The sequence below is a fragment of the Pyxicephalus adspersus genome, chromosome Z (assembly GCF_032062135.1).
Source record: "Pyxicephalus adspersus chromosome Z, UCB_Pads_2.0, whole genome shotgun sequence".
In the NCBI taxonomy this organism is placed as follows: domain Eukaryota; kingdom Metazoa; phylum Chordata; class Amphibia; order Anura; family Pyxicephalidae; genus Pyxicephalus; species Pyxicephalus adspersus.
In genome coordinates this window covers 70,948,813-70,968,753 of record NC_092871.1, presented here as the reverse complement: position 1 = coordinate 70,968,753, position 19,941 = coordinate 70,948,813, and the positions used below count along the sequence as shown (strand labels likewise).

Here is a 19,941-nt window from a genome sequence, read left to right as displayed (position 1 = left end):
GGCTGCCTGCAGCAGCAGCACCAGGGATCCCTATGGCAGTTCCACCAGCCATGGGAGCCAAACAACTGCTTTAGGCGGCATGGGTGGCAGCAGCAGTAGAGGTCGTTTAAGCTAAACTATGCAGGCTTTTTTTTCAGCGGAAGCAAGCTGTCAGTCGTGCAGCAATTGCCAATGACACTCAGCAGCGGTACTCAGTCATGGTGCAGGAATACCTGAGCTCTGCATGGGACATCTGCAACCTGCAAAGCCAGGACCCACTGGGCTAATGGGTATCCAAGCTTGAGCAGTGGCCGGCGCTGGCAGAACATGCCATTCAGATCCTTGCCTGCCAAGCCGCAAGTATGTTATCTGAAGGAGCATTCAGTGCAGCTGGGGGCGTAGTAAGTGACAAACGGATTCGGCTGTCTGCAGAAAATGTCAACCAAATCACTTTTATTAAAATGAATAAGGCTTGGATCGGCAATGACTGCAACACCCCCTCTGCAGAGTGTACTGATTAGTCGTCAACTGTTGCACGGACACCTTGATGGGAAGAGCACGTTCACAGCCTTTCGGCATCTCCTTCTACTCCTCCCCCTCGTGGCCCTCTACCTCTATTCTGTCTATAACTTGCAATGGAGCTGTGTAACTGGCTAGTTCTTTTTTTACCGAGCACCTCCCTCAGGGCCCTCTGCCTCTATCTACTTTGAGGTCTATATCACTTGTAATAGAGCTGTGTGATTCAGAATAAATATTTGTATTTTTAGTGGAGAAATACATACATTTTTCTGTCCTTTTGGATAGATAGCAAGTGGTATTAAAATAAATATCTGTATTTTTTTTACAGAAATACAGAAATTTTTCTGTTTGTTTTGATAGAACGCAAGTGGTATCAGAATAAAATATTTTTTACAGAAAACCTGCAACTTTTCTGTTTATTTTGATAGATAGCAAGTGGTATCAGAACTAAATATCTGTATTTTTTTTTTACAGAAATACAGAAAATTTTCTATTTTGATAGATTGCAAGTGGTATCAGAATTAAATATCTGTATATTTTTTACAGAAATACAGACATTTTTATATTTCAATATTTTTATTGAATTTTCACCAAAATAGGTACATGTATTTCAACAAAACAAAAAAAAAAAAAAAAACGAGATAATACAAAATTATCAAAACTAGGGTCAGCAGGGTACAAACATATTCTTGACGACCTCAATGTTCAAAGTGACAAGGAGAAAACCATATACAACAGTGGTGTGAACAATAAATAAACCAAAATTGCAACCCCATTATGGAAAAAAAAAGAAGAAAAGATAAAAGACAACGACAAACATGGAACAAGTAAACAACCGGGAGGAGGAGGGGAAGGAAGGAAGAGGAAGTCGCTCTAAACAGTAACACTAGTGTGTAATGATTCGTGTTAATGTCCAGAAAAAAAAGAAAAAAAAAAATTTTCATTACTTATTATTAAATGCGATCCAAGGTTCCCATATATCAACTCTTAGTGCCTGACTTTCCTGCCATCCTCCGGAGCTGCAGGGAAGGGAGCAGGAGTTCTTGGGGCCGGACAGTAGTGTGGCTGCCGATCACCGCTACTGTAGGAGCCAAAAGGGATCCAGGGGACGCAGAGCCGACTAGAACACGTCCATCCTGCTCAGCAGCACATGCCCCGCCTCCAGAAATACAGACATTTTTATGGCTTTTTTGATAGATAGCAAGTGGTATCAGAATTAAATATCTGTATTTTTTTTTACAGAAAACAGACATTTTTATTGCGTTTTTAATAGATAGTAAGTAGTATCAAAAATAAATATCTGTATTTTTTTAAAAAAATTTTTCAGTTTTTTTTTTTTTGATAGATTGCAAGTGGTATCAGAATTAAATATCTGTATTTTTTTACAGATATACAAACAATTTATGGCTTTTTTGATAGATTGCAAGTGGTATCAGAATTAAACATCTGCATTTTTTTACAGAAATACAGACATTTTTCTGTTTCGTTTGATAGATTGCATGTAGTATCATAATTAAATATCTCTATTTTTTTAAAGAAATACAGAAATTGTTAAGTTTATTTTGATAGATTGCAAGTAGGATCAGAATGAAATATCTGTTTTTTTTTACAGAAATACAGAATTTTTCTGTTTGTTTTGATAGATTGCAAGTGGTATCAGAATTAAATATTTGTATTATTTTACATAAATACATACATTTTTCTGTTTATTTTGATAGATTGCAAGAGTTAGCATAAATTATGATAACTCTTGCAATCTATCAAAATAAACAGAAAAATGTATGTATTTCTGTTAAAAAAAATACAAATATTTAATTCTGATACCACTTGTTATCTATCTAAATAAACTGAAAACTGTATTCCTGTAAAAAAACAAATACAGATATTTAATTCAAAAAAGCCATAAAAATGTGTGTATTTCTCTCCAAAAAATACAGATATTTAATTACGATTCATAATTAAATATCAGTATTTTTAGAGAGAAATACAGATTTTTTTATGGCTATTTAGAGAGATAGCAAGTGGGATTAGAATTAAATATCTTTTTTTTTTTTTTTTACAGAAATAAAGAACATTTTATTGGGTTTTGGATATATACTAAATCAGAATGAAATATCTGAATTTTAATGGATAGATATCAAAATATTTCTGGCTTTTGTGATATATTACAAGAGATATAATTTAGGATACCTCTTGCAATCTATCACAAAAAACCTAAAAATGTCTGTATTTCTGTAAAACAAATACAGATATTTTATTATGATAGCACTTGGTATCTATCCTAAAACCCATAAAAAACTCAGTATTTCTCGCCAAAAATACAGATATTTCTTTCTGATCCCACTTTGCTATATATCTCCAAAGCCATAAAAAAATTATATCTCCAAAGCCATAAAAATTTCTATATTTCTCCCCAAAAAATCTAGATATTTAATTCTGATAGCACTTTGTATCGATCCAAAAGACCATAAAAAAATTCTATATTTCTCTACAGAAAATACAGATCTTTAGTTCTGATCCCACTTTGCTATTTATCCCTAAAGCCTAAAAAATTGATGTACTACTCTACAAACAATACAGATATTTAATTCTGATAGCACTTGGTAGTTGGTATCCATCCAAAACGCCTTAAAAAATTATATATTTTTCTCCCAAAAATACAGATATTTTATTCTGATAGCACTTGGTATGTATTCTAAAACCCATAAAAAATGTATGTAATTATGTGAAACAAATACAGACATATCCACAAATGATAAAAAATGTATGTATTTCTCCACGGATTACACCAAGTCTTTTACCTTTTATGTGGTTTCACTAGATAGAAGGTATGGAAAGTAGGATTTTCGTTAATTTATTCATGTCTCAATTAGCTACAGCTTCTACACTGTCCATAGAGGTAATGGTCTCAACCTCCAATGCGATCCACGCTCCATCACAGGGCCCACCGCCTCCTACTACTGCTGTTACTGCTGCCGCCTTCCCAGTACCCAACTCTAGATGCAAGATAGTAAAGCTGTCCACACTTTGTCTCAGAGCCCACCACCTCCTCCTCCTCCTCCTGCTGTAAATGATGCTGCCACCAGCCCAGTACCAAACTCTAGATGCCAGTTACTAATGCTGTCCAAACTTCGTCTTAGGGCCCACTGCCTCCTCCTCTTGCTGTAAATGATGCTACCGCCTGCCCAGTACCAAACTCTAGATGCCAGATACTAATGCCATCCACACTCCGTCTCACAGCCCACCGCCTCCTCCTCCTGCTGTAAATGATGCTGCAGCCTGCCCAGTACCAAACTCTAGATGCCAGATACTAATGCTGCCCACACTCCGTCTCAGAGCCCACCGCCTCCTCTTCTTGCTGTAACTGATGCTGCCACCTGCCCAGTACCCGACTGTAGATGCCAGATACTAATGTCATTCACACTCCATCTCAGAGCCCACCACCTCCTCCTCCTCCTGCTGTAAATGATGCTGCCGCCTGCCCGGTAACAAACTCTAGATGCCAGATACTAATGCTGTCCACACTCCGTCTCAGAGCCCACAGCCTCCTCCTCCTCCTGCTGTAAATGATGCTGCCGCCTGCCCAGTACCAAACTCTAGATGCCAGATACTAATGTCGTCCACACTTCGTCTCAGGGCCCACTGCCTTCGAATCATGCTGTTACTGCTGCTGCCTGCCTAGTACCCAACTCTAGATGCCAGATACTAATGTCGTCCACACTCCGTCTCAGTGCTAAATGCCTCCTCCTCATGCTGTTACTGCTGCTACCCAGTACCATACTCTAGATGCCAGTTACTAATGCCGTCCACACTTTGTCTCAGATCCCACCACCTCTTCCCCCTGCTGCTACTGTTGCCGCCTTCCAAGTACCCAGTACCCAGCTGTAGATGACAGTTAACAACGCTGTCCATGCCGCACTTTAGAAAGTTACAGTTAGCAGATAGGAAAAGGCAGTCCCCTACAAAGCAATGTCTCCACTATCTACACCTTCTACACTGTCCATATAGGTGATGGCCTCAACCACTAATGCCATCCTTGCTCCGTCTCAGGGCCCACCGCTTCCTCCTTCCAGTACCCAGCTCTAGATGCCAGTTAACAATGCCATCCACACTTCTCAGGGCCCACTGCCTCCTCCTCCTGCTGTAAATGATGCTGCCGCCTGCTCAGTACCAAACTCTAGATGCCAGATACTAATGCCGTCCACACTCCATCTCAAAGCCCGCTGCCACCTCCTCCTCCTGCTGTAAATGATGCTGCTGGCTGCCCAGTAACAAACTCTAGATGCCAGATACTAATGCCATCCACACTCCATCTCAGAGCCTACCGCCTCCTCCTTCTGCTGTAAATGATGCTGCCGCCTGCCCAGTACAACACTCTAGATGCCAGATACTAATGCTGTCCACAGTCTGTCTTAGAGCCCACCGCCTCCTCCTCTTGCTGTAACTGATGCTGCCACCTGCCCTGTACCCGACTGTAAATGTCAGATACTAATGCCATCCACACTCCATCTCAGAGCCCACCTCCTCCTTCTCCTCCTGCTTTAAATGATGCTGCCGCCTGCCCAGTAACAAACTCTAGATGCCAGATACTAATGCCATCCACGCTCCGTCTCAGAGCCGACCGCCTCCTCCTCCTGCTGTAAATGATGCTGCCGCCTGCCCAGTACCAAACTCTACATGCCAGATACTAATGTTGTCCACACTTCGTCTCAGGGCCCACTGCCTTCGAATCATGCTATTACTGCTGCTGCCTGCCTAGTATCCAACTCTAGATGCCAATTACTAATGTCGTCCACACTCCGTCCCAGTGCTAAATGCCTCCTCCTCATGCTGTTACTGCTGCTGCCCAGTACCCTACTCTAGATGCCAGTTACTAATGCCGTCCACACTTTGTTATAGAGCCCACCACCTCTTCCTCCTGCCGCCTTCCCAGTACCCAGCTGTAGATGCCAGTTAACAGCGCTGTCCATGCCGCATTTTAGAAAGTTACAGCTAGCAGATAGGAAAAGGCAGTCCCCTACAAAGCAATGTCTCCACTAGCTACAGCTTCTACACTATCCATATAGGTGATGACCTCAACCACTAATGCCATCCTTGCTCCGTCTCAGGGCCCACTGCCTCCTCCTGCTATTACTGCTGCTGCCTGCCCACTGCCCAGTACCCAGCTCTAGATATCAGACTGGACTCAAGCTCAACAGGGTTTTCCCTTTTCTACACACCTTGAAGTGTGTAATGCAAGTGTGTAATCTGAAATTTGTGAATAAATATAGAAGGCCACGTCTTCTGCTTCATTCATCGGTACTGCGCTTTATCGGACTGAATTTCTGTGTATGTTACCCTGAAACTGGGAAGTGGGACAGCAGTCTCTCTGTATATGTTGGGGAGATGAGATGGGAGACACCGGTATATGTAACAGGAACCGAGAGGTCCTGGATGACCACATTGAACCATGAAGTTATTTAGCTCAGCAGACGTCCGGAGACTTCTCCACAACAAGTATGTGGCCGTCCTGGGAGACTCCAGTCAAAGATCCGTCAACAAGGATCTTGTGAAAATACTGCAGAATTATGAGTTTTGGACTGAGAAATAGCTGAAAGGGAAGGGTGAGATGTCATTTGAAAACGACACATTGGGGGATCTCTGGGTGAAATGCACAATGGCATAATTTACCGCCAAGTGCGTCATTACAGAACTGACCACGACCTTGTACGGTTATAATTCCTGACCCATGTTTCTTCAAGGTACATAGAGAGCGTGCTGGCCAACTTCCAACATGGACCTCAGCCTGTCCCATGTTGTCATCATCAACTCGTGTATATAGAATGTTATCAGGTATCATGAAACCAACCTGGACCACCTGTTTATTCAGCTCACCAAGGTGCTGAGCCTCAAATGTCTGGTGATATGCAACATGTCCATGTCTGTTGGATTCAAAGCTGGTGAAGTGCTAGAGTACCCAATTCCTAATGTGCGCTGGGACATCATAGAAGGGAATTTCTACAGTGCCACACTTGCAGATTTGCACTAATTGGATGTGATTGACATGCACTTCCACTTAAGCTTTCGAGCTACGCTCCAGGGTTAAAGATGCCACCCACTCGAATCAGCTGGCTCATCGGAAGTATACCTGCATCCTGATGGCTCATATTGATTAAGCCTGGGGCGTGCAGCAGGAACAGCAGGAAGAGAAGGCGGTGGGCTTTGAGATGGAGTGTGGACAGCATTGGTAACTGGCAGCTAGAGCTGGGTACTGGGCAGGCGGCAGCAGTAACCGCATGAGGAGGAGGCGGTGGGCCCTGAGACCGAGCAAGGAGGGCATTAGAGGTTGAGGCCATCATCTATATGGACAGTGTGGAAGCAGTAGCTATTGGAGACATGAATGGATGAGCGAGATTCCAATCTGTCCCTACCTACTATGTAGCGAAACCACATGAAAGGGAACGGGCTTGGCGGAATCATCGGGGAAAGAAGACCCTGTTGAGCTTGAATCTAGTCTGGCATCTAGAGCTGGGTACTGGTCAGTGGGCAGGCGGCAGCAAAATTAACTATTACTATTACCAGAACATTACCCCAGAAACAATTGTTCTTTTTCTAAACCAAACTTATAGTAGTATTTTTCAGTTAGCAGAATTGCAAAAAATGACCTACCATTCTTTGATTTGATGAGGATACAGGTACATACATCAAAGACTTTCAAGTACATCAAACCTTTTTTACATATATGCAAAATCCATTATCCACCCAGCCTGTGTGCTAGACAGTATTCTCAGATGAATTTACAGACAAGGTCAGCCCATAGCTGTACCCAGGGCAAAGAGGATAATTGCTTTGTTTATATTTTCATTTTGGGACAGCATTATTATTTTGAAGTTTTCCCCTAATGTTTACAGATAAGTTTAGAGAATTTGTATAAATCTAACCATGACTATTTGTGTAATTAAAATATTTTGGCAATAATACTTCTGTGGAGGCACAAATTGCTGTCCATGGAGCCAGCCCTATGAAAAAACATAGGTTTAGCTTTTGGTGGCTTCTTGTTTGGTTAATCGGTGACAACTCCCCCCCCCACCTCACCACCTTGTTATAAGCATCTGGCAACAAAATGTCTATCAAAAACTGGTGCTTTAAGAGGGGTATATACTTTTTGTGTGCCCTTCCTCCAGTGCTGAAGGACGTTTGGGCTCTTATCAAAATGGAATTGGGTGCACTCTTACTATCCCCCCATGCACACTATACTGATACTTAATCTTAATTTTTTACATAGCGATGACACTATAGATCAGTACATAACACCTAAAAATAATCTTTTTATGTAATGGAAAGGTTAATATGCCTTTCTTTACTGGATTTTGCCAAAAATGTTCTTGAATGAAAAATATAATGAATGAAACTTGCTTGAGATTGTTTTAGTTTAATAAATAGGTCCCCACAAATAACGCATACATAAAATATTTTCATTATTTTAATCATTAACATCATTTTTAAAAAGTATGTAAAAGACAATACCTGAAATGAATTCAAGAAGATAAAAATATAGGCCCAAATTATACTCAGATGTACTAAAATGCCACATAACCAGGTTAGTCCTAAAACAGGGAGCAGGACAATGATGGGTTTTGCAGTGGCCCTGAAAAAAATAATGCATGAACATGTTTTAATTTTTAGGGTTTATTTTATGAAAACCTAAATACATTTTCCACTTTTATTAAAGATATATACGACTGCCCTGTTTGTGAATTTTAGTCATCTGCCAGCTGGGGGGCAATCAATTACTACCACTGACACATGTGAACCTGAAAAGTTTCCACTAGGGAATGTTTAAGGCACTCCCTGCTCACAAAAATAATAATATAGTAATAATTATAATTATTATTAATAACAAAATGAACATATGTTATATATAATAAATTATACTTAACCATTTTGTAGATTTAAAATAAACAGTTGACCCTTTCTGAGTTTCTCATCAAAAGTGGAGTATGCACTTAATAATACTCTGATACTTACCAGACCTGGATGCCAATCTGTTTCTCCAAGCTACAGTTGGGTGTCATCATTTTGGAGCGTCTTCTGGCACTAGAGACTGCCACCATAACGACACGAAACAAAACAAAAGTGTTGACCTTTAAAGGAGAGGAGAAACATTAGGACATTTAGACAATGTAACACATGCTGTTTTGTCACCCATTTACACCCTAAAAATATTATGTATATGGAGTATTAGGAAGTGCAAAAACTGCTATTAGAAAAACAAACATTCACATTAAGTTTTAATTCTGTTCTTTTTAAACATTTACATTTTGTAATCCTATTTTATCCCCTACATAAAGCCAGTAATTGTTATTTCACAAGACACTATTTTCAATTCACAAGCAGGTTAAAGTATAGGGGAACTGTGGACAACACCACTAAAATACTGTGTGACATAATGCATATTAGAAAGTTCTTCATGAAAAACTCTCACACATACAAGGTGCTTTGACATGAGTAAGCACATTTTGGTACTAAATTTACACAATGATGTGAGGATTGTATGCAGGGAAACAAGGGGTTTGGAGTTCCTAAAAGGATACAGAAAGGTGTTGGGTTTCATTGGTACTGAAAAAGGAGTTATAGTTTACAGAGGTGCAACAGGTGACTGCTGATGCAACAATGGATAGCAAATAATTCTCCTCCTATCGAATAATACTCCTACTATAAGCATGTTCCTTGTTAGTGAATGAGAACTACATCACAACTCACATCGTGGTCCTTTTGTCTCTTGCAGTCTGGGTTGTGCTGTAATGTGCTGTAATGCATTATACTAATATCAGGGCAAATTCAGGTACTTACACTTATTGCATTGAGAAAGAAATATTTATTATGAAGGTATGTGTATCCTGAGTCATAAGTATTTGCCATAGTGACCGTGTATGTCGTCCCTGCCAAAAAACATCTTTCTTTCCTTTTACCTAGGAGAAGCTGTATCATCACTGGCTGCACAATGGTCAAATGAAGAAGATGCAAAATGCTTTAGAAGCATTGCAGAAGATGGCAATTGTGGTAGTATGTGGTAGTATTGACAACAATGTGTATTTGAGCATGATAGCATTATGAAAAGTGCTTGTGTGGCCCCAGACCCCCTCGGAAAGTATCATATACAAAAAAGGTATTCATTATTTGCATAACTACATTTACACAAGAAAGATTACTTGTTATCAATTGTTTGTATGTCTTTGGATAATTAGATTGTCAAACTGTATGTGAACAATTTAATTTAATGGGAAATTACATTTTTTTGGGTTTGTAGTGTAATTTCTAGGCACATTTTTGGCCCTTTAGTATAAACTGAGCATAATTTGCTACCTACCTAATATTATTACTGTCCAAGTCCACTGTGACAATTCTCTTATGACTGCAGTGTACCTATTTTCTGGAAAATGATCTCTGTTTGAACAAATGGAACCATGCCTTATAGGTTTTTTAAACTGTGAGTTTGGGGTTCATTATTTGTAGGGATGAGCGAGAATATTAAGTTCGATCTTGCAGCGAATCGGGCCTTTCTTGCTTACCGAAAATATAGGTGAGAACGGCCTCCTGATTTGCAGAGTGGTCGACCTCTCGAACAGGAGAATTTCTCTGAAAATCCTCTGCGATCCCCGAGCACTAGAGGTTAATTAACCTCCAGTGCCCCGGAGATCGCACACTCTTCTCAATGAATGAAGCCACAGCTGCAATCATTGAGAAGATGCCCAGCACAGGAGAGCCTCCTGACATTGTAAAATAAGTATCTCTTACAAATGATACATTTGGTATATATACAAATGTATCATTTGTAAGAGATACTTATATTAAATTGCCAGGAGGTTCTTTTTTCCGGTAATCTTCTCAATAATTGCAGTTGTGGCTGCATTCATTGAGAAGAGTGTGCGATCTTCGGGGCACTAGAAGTTAATTACCTCTGGTGCCCTGGGGATTGCAAACAGGAGGATTCCCAGCGCTGAATGCAGTTCTGGGAATCCTCCTGTTTTAATGCCAGAGGCATTCTCGCTCATCCCTAATTATGTGCAGGTTTTTATTTTCCTAATTTATTGTTGGAACTTGATGGAAACAAACCTCTAAATTTTCTATCCTAATAGTATTAATGGTGTTCGGATTTGAGAAATCCAAAATCCAGAGTTTTTGGACCAGTTTGACCAGACAGCAAGAGAAAGAAACATCAGCAAACACAGGCAACACTTGTGGTTCTAATCAAGAAAATCAGGAATCTAGATATAGGTTTGGAGCATTTTTTTTATTAAGTCACATACGTGCTTATAAGCCATGTGGCAGAATTCACATTCACATTGTAGCAGAATTCACACTTAAAGGGTGGATAACATTATTTATCTGTAATGTTAATAGATGCCATCTTTGGAATGTGTATTTTTGTTTTTCAATTCGTATTCCAGTTTACAGAAGAAATATTTAAAAGCATAATAGATCTGGTGGTTTTGAGATAACAGAAAAGAGAACTCTTTGATTTGTATTGTTTTCCCATAAACCAATACCAACATCTTCCCTTCAGTTTCTGTTGCATCATGAAAAAACCCAAAGTAACTTTTCATAGTTTGCTTCAAACATCATGTAATCTACATTAGGTAAAAATTATACAAGATATTTTTAAACTCTCTTCTAGATACTCTTATTCTAGAGACAATTCAAAGCCAAGCATTTATCTTGCCAGTGTTGTTACAATGTAATAAAAACACCCAGTAGAAGAAGTACATGTAGAAATAACAACACTATATGAACTGGATTACAATCCTGAGCCATTGCTGTATTGTAAACAATAGGAGGCAGTGGGCCCTGAGACGGAGCAAGGATGGCATTAGTGGTTGAGGTCATCACCTATATGGATAGTGTAGAAGCTGTAGCTAGTGGAGACATTGCTTTGTAGGGGACTGCCTTTTCCTATCTGCTAGCTGTAACTTTCTAAAATGCGGCATGGACAGCGCTGTTAAAACAACTTACTTAGGGTCAGTAAAAAAGTTTTGCTTAGAACTTTAAAGGATGGTGAATAATATACACATACCCTCATGGCCACTAAATAAGGTACATGTAAGGTCCAGGACCTGTATAAATGAAGCACAAATACCAATTTCCCAATCTAACACTACAGTTTCCACCTATAGTTAAGCCCCAACTCTAGTTGTGCTAGGCTAGTTGTGCCATTCTAGCACAGTTGCCCCAGGGCTTGTATGCACAAAGGATGATTTCTAGGAAACAGGATTAAAGTCAGACCGGGAGCCCACAGATTTGGTCATGGGCAGTACCTAACACAACCACAATATAAAACAGAGACAGGTCCCAGTTGGATCCACAGGTCATACATGGATAAGCTGAGTGGAGAATCCAAGGAATCAGGCATAAATGCAGTCAGGACAAGCAAGCTCAGGGCAGGCCCCTTACTGAATAGGAACATTTTAAACATACTTTCTATGTGTTCATTGTAATTTTGATTTTAGAAAACAGTACATACCTTTTAGATTCAAACTACATATTATGGGAGATTATTTGTTCATTCATTGTTCATTGTTTTCGAAAATATATGCTAAATCCAGCCTGAGGATTCCTTATCCAGAGCCATGAATCTGACCAGCTTTGTTCTTTATTAATAATCCATTTTTCTTTTGGCCTTTTATTTCACCTACTTCTTAAATAACCCTCTGCAATGTCTTTTTTCTCTACTCTTTTCTTGTCTTATCACATAGCAAAGCTCTATAGTCATGCTTCTATATTTGTATATTTATAGCTGTTGTAAAATTCTTTGTTGGCCCTTATTTTTCAATGTCTATTATCATTTTTTTAAATATATTTTTATCCAAGTATATTGTAACTCAAAAGCTAACATTTTATATATGGTTTAGGAATTGTAAAAACTTTTTTTCAAATGTTTAAAAAAAAACTTTATTTATGGTAACAGAAAGATATTTACAGAACAACAAACAAACATGGTACAAAAACTAGTATATAAATAATCACATAAGAATATTGTAAATACACCGTATTGCCTTACAACAGTGGTGCCCAACCTTTTTTCATCTGGGGGCCACTGTTGACATTGAGATAAAACCTGCAGGCCACAATGCAAACAAACATTAAAGATGTATGTTTAAAACTAGAATAGTTTAAAATGAAATTAAATTGAAATGTTTCTAGTTACCGTAACGCACCAAATAAAAGAAATGACAAATGAAGAATTTCTGCACTCACTAATTGATGCTCATTTTATTAACTCAACATTTTAATAATGAAAAATACAAAACTAAAGCTATCATACAGTGGTGGCCAGTTATTTTTTCCTCCCCGCTCACCATTCCTGTACCAAAGAGCATAAACTACACCATACAATATGTCCTGTCAGTTATAGGGGGCCGCTAACTTTTGTACCCATCCCAACTTTTGTACCCTGTCATGTTACAGATAGCCAAGGGGGACATGTTCTTACTACTACACCTTCAGTCCCTTACATCTCCTTGTTCCCGAGAAATTTAGGTTCGCAGAAGGTAAGTGGCCAGCTATGTGTGACAGGGTAGCATGGTATGACAGGTATAGTTTCTTGTGATGGCCCTGTAGTAATGAAATTTTGGTGGACTTAGACAAAAGAGTTCCCCACTTGCAGTTACATTTCCCTTTTCTTACAGAGAAATTGGGGTTCATGGAGAGTAAGGGGATTGCTATGTAAATTAGGGTAGCAAGATATGATGTGTATAACATTTTACTGGGGGGGAGGCAAAAAGCATTTCCCACTGGCTTCCACATTTCCAGTTTCCTTTGTTCCAGGGAAATTAAGGGTCAAAGAAGATAAGTCATCAGCTATGTGTGACAGGCACCCCACCAGCCTCCCAGTCCCTCACACTGCAGTGTCTGCAGATATGTCTCCAGGCGACAGTGAGCGGTACTGAGGGTCTCCCCCTAGGCAGGGTTCCATTGCATGAGGAAGGGGTCACCGCACCACAAACTCTCCGCCAGGTTTTTTGAACAAGCAAGTATATATTTGTGCCACCACAGCGCAGAGTGAGTTGACAGTACCCTAATGTTTATTGCCATCCGGGGGTCCAAAACATAAAAGCTCAGTTTGAGGACCCTGGTCTTGAAATAAATCCCCTTTAATGTGAAAATAGCCCTGATTGTTATTAGGATTTTATGCTTGTGAGTCCGTATCTAGCAACTTGGTATGTTTAGGGGGTTTACTCAGTGTGGGTGATTTGAAGGTTCACATGGGGGTAATGCCATGAGCATGAACACAGACACAGCTCATGCTGCTGCTGCTGGGATTTTCTCACAGTACAAGGTGAGCTGGGAGCAGTCACAGCAGATGGCTAGGTCTAAAATACACTCTCTCCTTCTGCTGGCAGCACAATCTGATAGAGGAACATAGGAGATGCACTCCTCATCCCCAGCAAGACTATGAGTGGAGAGCCAAATCTGTCAGCTCCGTGTGCTGGAAGTGGAGGGGAAAGGGGATAGGGGGAGCAATCAGATCCAGAGAACAATTTTCTTTCTAAAAATTGGGTATTTAGTATGTTAATAACTACCTTTTCTTTTTAGTTTCAACATTTTGTAGGGATTTTTAAAAAATGAAGAGCATGCCACTTTAAATAGCGGTGGCGGTGCAGTATTTGCTGCAGTTCGATGGGTTTAAGGGAATATTCCATAAAATCATACCACTTGTTAAAGAACCTTATTACAGTATTATCATCCATTTCATTTGCCTTCAAGAGGTATCTGTAAAACATCATCTGCATGGAAGCCACCACAGTATACAGACTGGTGGGTATGAATCCATTGTAACATTGTACATCTATAACATTGAAAAATTGATAATTTTTCTAGCTGCCAATAGGCTCAGAGATATCCAAGTTTTAGTACCCCTTTTCAGGGGTCTGTCTGTTGACTCATCCCAACACCCAAATAGACACCCCAATTCTTCAAAAGGTACTGTCACTTTTGTTATTTGGGCAATAAACGCAAGAGTCCCTCTCTATAACTGTATGTGGTTACATTCCCAACAACAATGCCTGAGGGTAACTGTGGTACTACCACACTGCTGACATTGTGTACTTCTGACTGGACCAGGGAAATTTGTGTGCTCCCTTAGTCAGAAGACTTTATTTGCCCAGTGTAAAATTTTAAATTGTGTTTCCCTCCAGTTTTTTTTGGGTGTGGTCTTTCGGACCGTAAGATATCCTTGAACAATTTTCCAGTAAATCCAGAATATCAAAATCCTTTTGCTCGAACATTAGACTCTGTGAGTGGTTTGAGATATATTGTCTGCAGGTGGGGGTAAAGAGATGCAATGAAAGGCAGGGTCGCCGCCAGTAGTTTATTAAACCTGTAATGGGTTTGATGTGAGTGATTTACAGCAGGACATTAAAAAATGTAGATGATATAATGGATGTGCCACTTGTCCTGCTAATGAGTACTTTACCTGTAAGGCTTACAAGGTAACTGGCCTAGGGAGGCTAGTATGGTATGGAAGAAATCACCTACTGTGGACAATCCCTTAGCAGCCCATGTGCAGTATGTCATGCACGGCGAGACAGGACCACTAGGGGGGCGCTACGGCTTGTATGGAGGTGGTGTGAGCCCTAAGAAGGTCCAAGGCACAGAGTCTAAGCCGTAACCAGGTTTTCTCCAGGGCTTCTGATGGTGAGGGTGCTGCCCTGCTGGTTACGGCCAAGTTACACTCCTTGGGCACACCAAGGTGGGCAAACACGGTACAAAATCACAAGGCAGGTGGATAGTCAAGGAAAGCCGGGGTCGAGACAGGCAGAAAGCAAGAGGGGTCAGGTCACACGCAAGGGGTCAAATGCCAGGGATCCAGGGGACAGACACTAGTGACAAAGGGGCCACTGCAGGCACAAGGAAAGCAACAGGAGACACAGGCGACTCAGGGATATCCACAGACTGTCAGGAACACTGGAACAGCACGGGGAAGTTGGCTGGGAACCAACAGACTAGACAACGAGGGCTTAACGCAGGGGCTTGACAGAGGAAACACTGAACTGCCACAGGTGAACAGGAACTAGCTCACAGAACTAGGGGCTTGAGACACATTGCACGAACACTGAGTGCAGTCTGTGAGCTAACTAAATAGCCAGAGCTGATCAAGAGGCTATTTTCTGATTGGCCAGTGGCATGGACGGAGTTGATAAAACTTGGAAACAGAGGGATGCCCAGTGACAGAACTGCCTGCATGTGCAGGAGAGAGATGCCTATGTTTTAGTGAGAAACAGGTGCGACAGGGTACACTATATATTCCAACCTCTGTGGAAATAATGGGTTTACTATGATCGGAAGGTATTTAGATATGGAACTAGGTAGGTGCAATTTGCATCTTAGTTCCCTCCAGGTGAGTACTGTACCCCTTACCAATATAATATGTTCCGGAGATAGCTGGGAAATACTGCAGCGGAAAAGAGCTGTCAGCTCCCAAGTGTACTCTAGGGTCTGTTCCAACCTTGTGTTTGAATAATAAGAGGTTCCCCTGATCCAGTCAGCCACGTCTAAAACTACAGGCTATAATATAAAGTCTGGCATTTGGGAAATTGACACCACCCTCTGCCATTGGGAGGAAAAACTTATTAATAGAGATTCTGGGTCTCTTATTTTTCCATATGAGTTTGGTAAACAATTACAACACCTGGATATCTTTATGTATAGGCAGTATCTGTCGTGGATACATCAATCTAGGAAATTATATTATTTTAATTAGATGGCACCGTCTCATAATGGACAATGGTAGTTTTCCCACAAATGCATCTCCCCCTGAGACGTTGGTACTTATATGAATACAAAGATAAGTGAGATGATCCCTGACAATTGTAAATAGGGAGGTAAGGGTCCATCCCTAAACCCCAGGTTAGTCAAAGGGAGGATCTAATTTTTAATGAAATAGATTTTTAGACCAGCTACCTGCTACCAGCTACCTAAGAACTTTTTCTTACCTGAGGGTCTGAGTACATTGCTGCCAACTTATTATTTTAGGGTCTGCAGAGACCAATTTTCCCTAGGAACAACCAGGTGATATGCACATTATCAATTGCCTTTTCGGCGTCTATACCAATAATTGCTAGATCATATGTTGGTGGTGTTTGGCAGATTCCAACACTGCAAGAACATTATGTATATTTATTTCAGCCGAGCTGCTCCTGATAAACTCTGCCTCAATATGAGATATAAGTGCTGGCAAGTACCTTTTTCCGCCAATATTTTGGATAGTAGTTTGGCATCTAAATTTATTAGAGAAATAGGGCGGTAAGAGGTTGGTTGTCTGGGGTTTCAAGAGCACCTTAATATAAGACTGGAGAGAGGTACCTGTCTTCCACATTTTGTTATACACATTCCCAGATCCCCAATCTAGAAAGATATCCTCCTTGAGGAATTTATAATCCTCAGCTGTCAGGCCATCTGGTCCCGGCGCCAAGCTGTTGACCAGTAAGGATATTGCTCTCCTTAATTCCTGCCATGTGATAGGGGCACTACCTGGGAGAGAACTTCAACCTGTTCTTGTGTTGGAGTGCGGAGTTGGACTTTTTCAAAACATTTTGATACTTGGGATGGTGTCTCTTTCTGCTTAGTGTATAGTGTCATACAGAATTGTTCTAATATAGAGTTTAAAGTCTTGGGTTCTTTTGTTAATTCCCTTTTTGGTGTAAACATTGAGGGAATATGGCTGCTTTATACTGCAGATTGAATAAATTAGCCAAAAATTTCCCAGATTTGTTACCACATTTATGTAGATGTAGATCCAAGTGTTTTCTAGTGAATTGTTCCTGCCTCTCTGACCAGCTATCAAACTGGGCCTTAGCAGACATCCATGATTGCTTATGGACCGGGAAGGGGTCTTCTGTCAGGAGACTTTGTGGATGACGGAGATTATTCATAGCTTTTAGGTATTCTACTGGAGTGTTTTTCTTACGGATGGCTACAAGAGATAATGCGCCCCCTCATATACGCTTTGCCTGCCTCTCAAAAAAGTATAGGATTATCTTTATGTTCCAAAATTTTTGCTGTATAGGTTGCCCATGCTGATTTGAGCTCAGCCTGAAAGGACGAATCTTTGTACATTTAAAAAGGAAATCTCCACATCCAGAAATATCCCCTGTGGAGTGTGTCACGTATAGTTAAGGCCACTGTAGCATGATCTGAGAGTGCTATAGTAAGTATTTCAGGCTTGTCTATTAAGTTCAAGAGAGAGTCAGTCCAGAACAAATAGTATATTCTGCACTGAGATGCATGAGCATGAGAGAAAAAGGTATACTGCTGTTCTAGTGGAAATTGTTGGTGCCAACAATCATGTAGGTAGGCTGCCTGTGTAAATTCAGCTAACATTGCAGCGTTAGAGGTGGAATCCCTCAATGGTGGGGAGTGTATCAATAATTTCCCCATCTGGGGCCAGGGGTCCCATCCTCGATTGCCTGCATGACAGTGTCGATCCAATTGGTCACTTCCTAAAAGAAAGTTCCCGTGGGGGAGCTGAGAACATAAATGTTAAAAAGGATAATTCTTTGGAAATTTAATGAGGCGTTTAACTATGCTCCCTGCCTGGAGGATACTATTTTACAATGAAAATTTCTTTGTAGGAGAACAAGGACCCCTGCTTTCCTGCCCACAGCTGGGGATCCTAACACCTTACCCACCCACAATTTTTGCATTCTGTTGAAATCTTCTACACTCAAATTTGTTTCCTGCAGAAGTGCCGCATGACTAACATCCTCTTGTTTGGGGACCGAAGTCCTATAACATTCCAAGTAATTATACACACCATACCTGTACACAGGATTAAATTCAAGTTGGGGAGTTGTCTATACTCAAGTCCTGTGTCATGGAATGATGTCGTTGCAGTTTCAGGTGAACTGCTAAAATGAGTGTCCCAATAGGAACTTCCTTCAGGGTCTCTTGGTGGGTGTAGCTTCAAGTTGCCAGCAAATCTAGATGGTGGTGGACTTTCTTCGCCAAACATCAGGTGGTTGGTTGTCCTAGTTAACAACGATTACAATGATATGACAGCTCAACAACAACAAAAAATGTTTCACTTGCCAAGGATTTTTAATATATTTAGTATATTTCAGGTCTGCTGAATCCAGAAATGGCATCAGTTTCATTTAATTGGCTCTAGTTCTTGTGATACAGGAATTGGAATAGAAGATTTTACCAACAACAAATGTTAACACAGCATAATAATATCAATCTTTATTTACACCGATAATTTGCATATTATATATTAAATGTAGCATAATTTTTCATCATTTTCTTTTTTTACTTAATTATGAGTTCTTAAAGAAAAAGTTGTTTAACCACCTGAGCGTTACACTGAGGTCTAGATTTCTGTACCGAAAGTGATCCACTGTTTTTCATGAAATTTTTTTTTTTAAATTGTAGACCTGTAACCTACAGAAATATGTCCGAACAGGGGTTCTAGTAGATAATATGAATATAAAAAATGTATTTACTTTTATTTTATTTATTTATTTTTTTGTATTGGATTGGATACTGGAGTTTGTATTCAATCCAATACAAAATGACAGTTTGAATTTACCAATTACTACTTTGTATTTATTTGAATTATTTTGTATTGGATTGGATACAGGAGTTTGTATTGAATCCAATACAAAATGAATGAATGAGTTTCAATTTGAATTTCCCGCACACACGCCGACGTAATCACGCACGCAGGGAGGAGCCGTCCGTTTTTTTTTTCTCCGCCGGACGGGTTCTCATTTCAGAGATCATCCGGCGCTGGAAGAAGAAGGACGTGGACGATCAGCGGGACCAGGTAAGAAGCCAGCCGGCATCTTGTGTTCCGCCAGCTGGCATCTTGTGTTCCGCCGGCTTCTTACCGGTCCTGCTGGCACCCGACGAAGGCACCCGACGCTGGAGAGGGAGATCGGCGGACGACGATCGACGGAGGACAACGCTGGAACACGAACACGACGCTGGATGAGCACAGCGGGACCAGGTAAGTATGGATGGGAAAAAACTCGGGGTTAACCATCGTAGCCATTTTTTTTTGCCCGTACGAAGGTCGGGCTTAACAGCAAGGAGGTTAAATGAATGTTTATTTTGCTACATTTGTGGTGAATATTCTCAGCAAAAACATAGAAACATTACAGGATTTGTGAAACAAGCATGTCCTGCATATTTTAGAATTAAACTGGGGGACCAAGATAGGTGGGAAATTCAAATAATTTTGTATTGGATTCAATACAAAATAGCTGTATTGAGTCTAATACAAAGAAATATTGATATAATATATACATAATTGTATTTTTTATATTATATATGCTACTGTACAGTTATATTACATGTATCACTATTTTTTTTAATTTTAACAGATTTTTGTGTTTTTTATTTAAAGTTTATTATCAAATTTATTACATATAGGACAAATTTCAGTCAGTTATGCCTAAGAATTAT

General features: G+C 40.2%; 1 protein-coding gene across 1 annotated transcript in view; it reads right to left on the bottom strand.

Annotated features, from left to right (window-relative positions):
* ADGRD2 (adhesion G protein-coupled receptor D2) overlaps positions 1 to 19,941 on the bottom strand; it is a 258,692-nt gene that overhangs the window by 132,047 nt on the left and 106,704 nt on the right. The window contains exons 14-15 of the mRNA XM_072430618.1: positions 8,506 to 8,621; positions 8,005 to 8,125 (exon numbers count right to left, since the gene is read on the bottom strand). Coding sequence (XP_072286719.1) covers positions 8,005 to 8,125; positions 8,506 to 8,621 — 237 coding nt within the window. The remainder of the gene's footprint in view (positions 1 to 8,004; positions 8,126 to 8,505; positions 8,622 to 19,941) is intronic.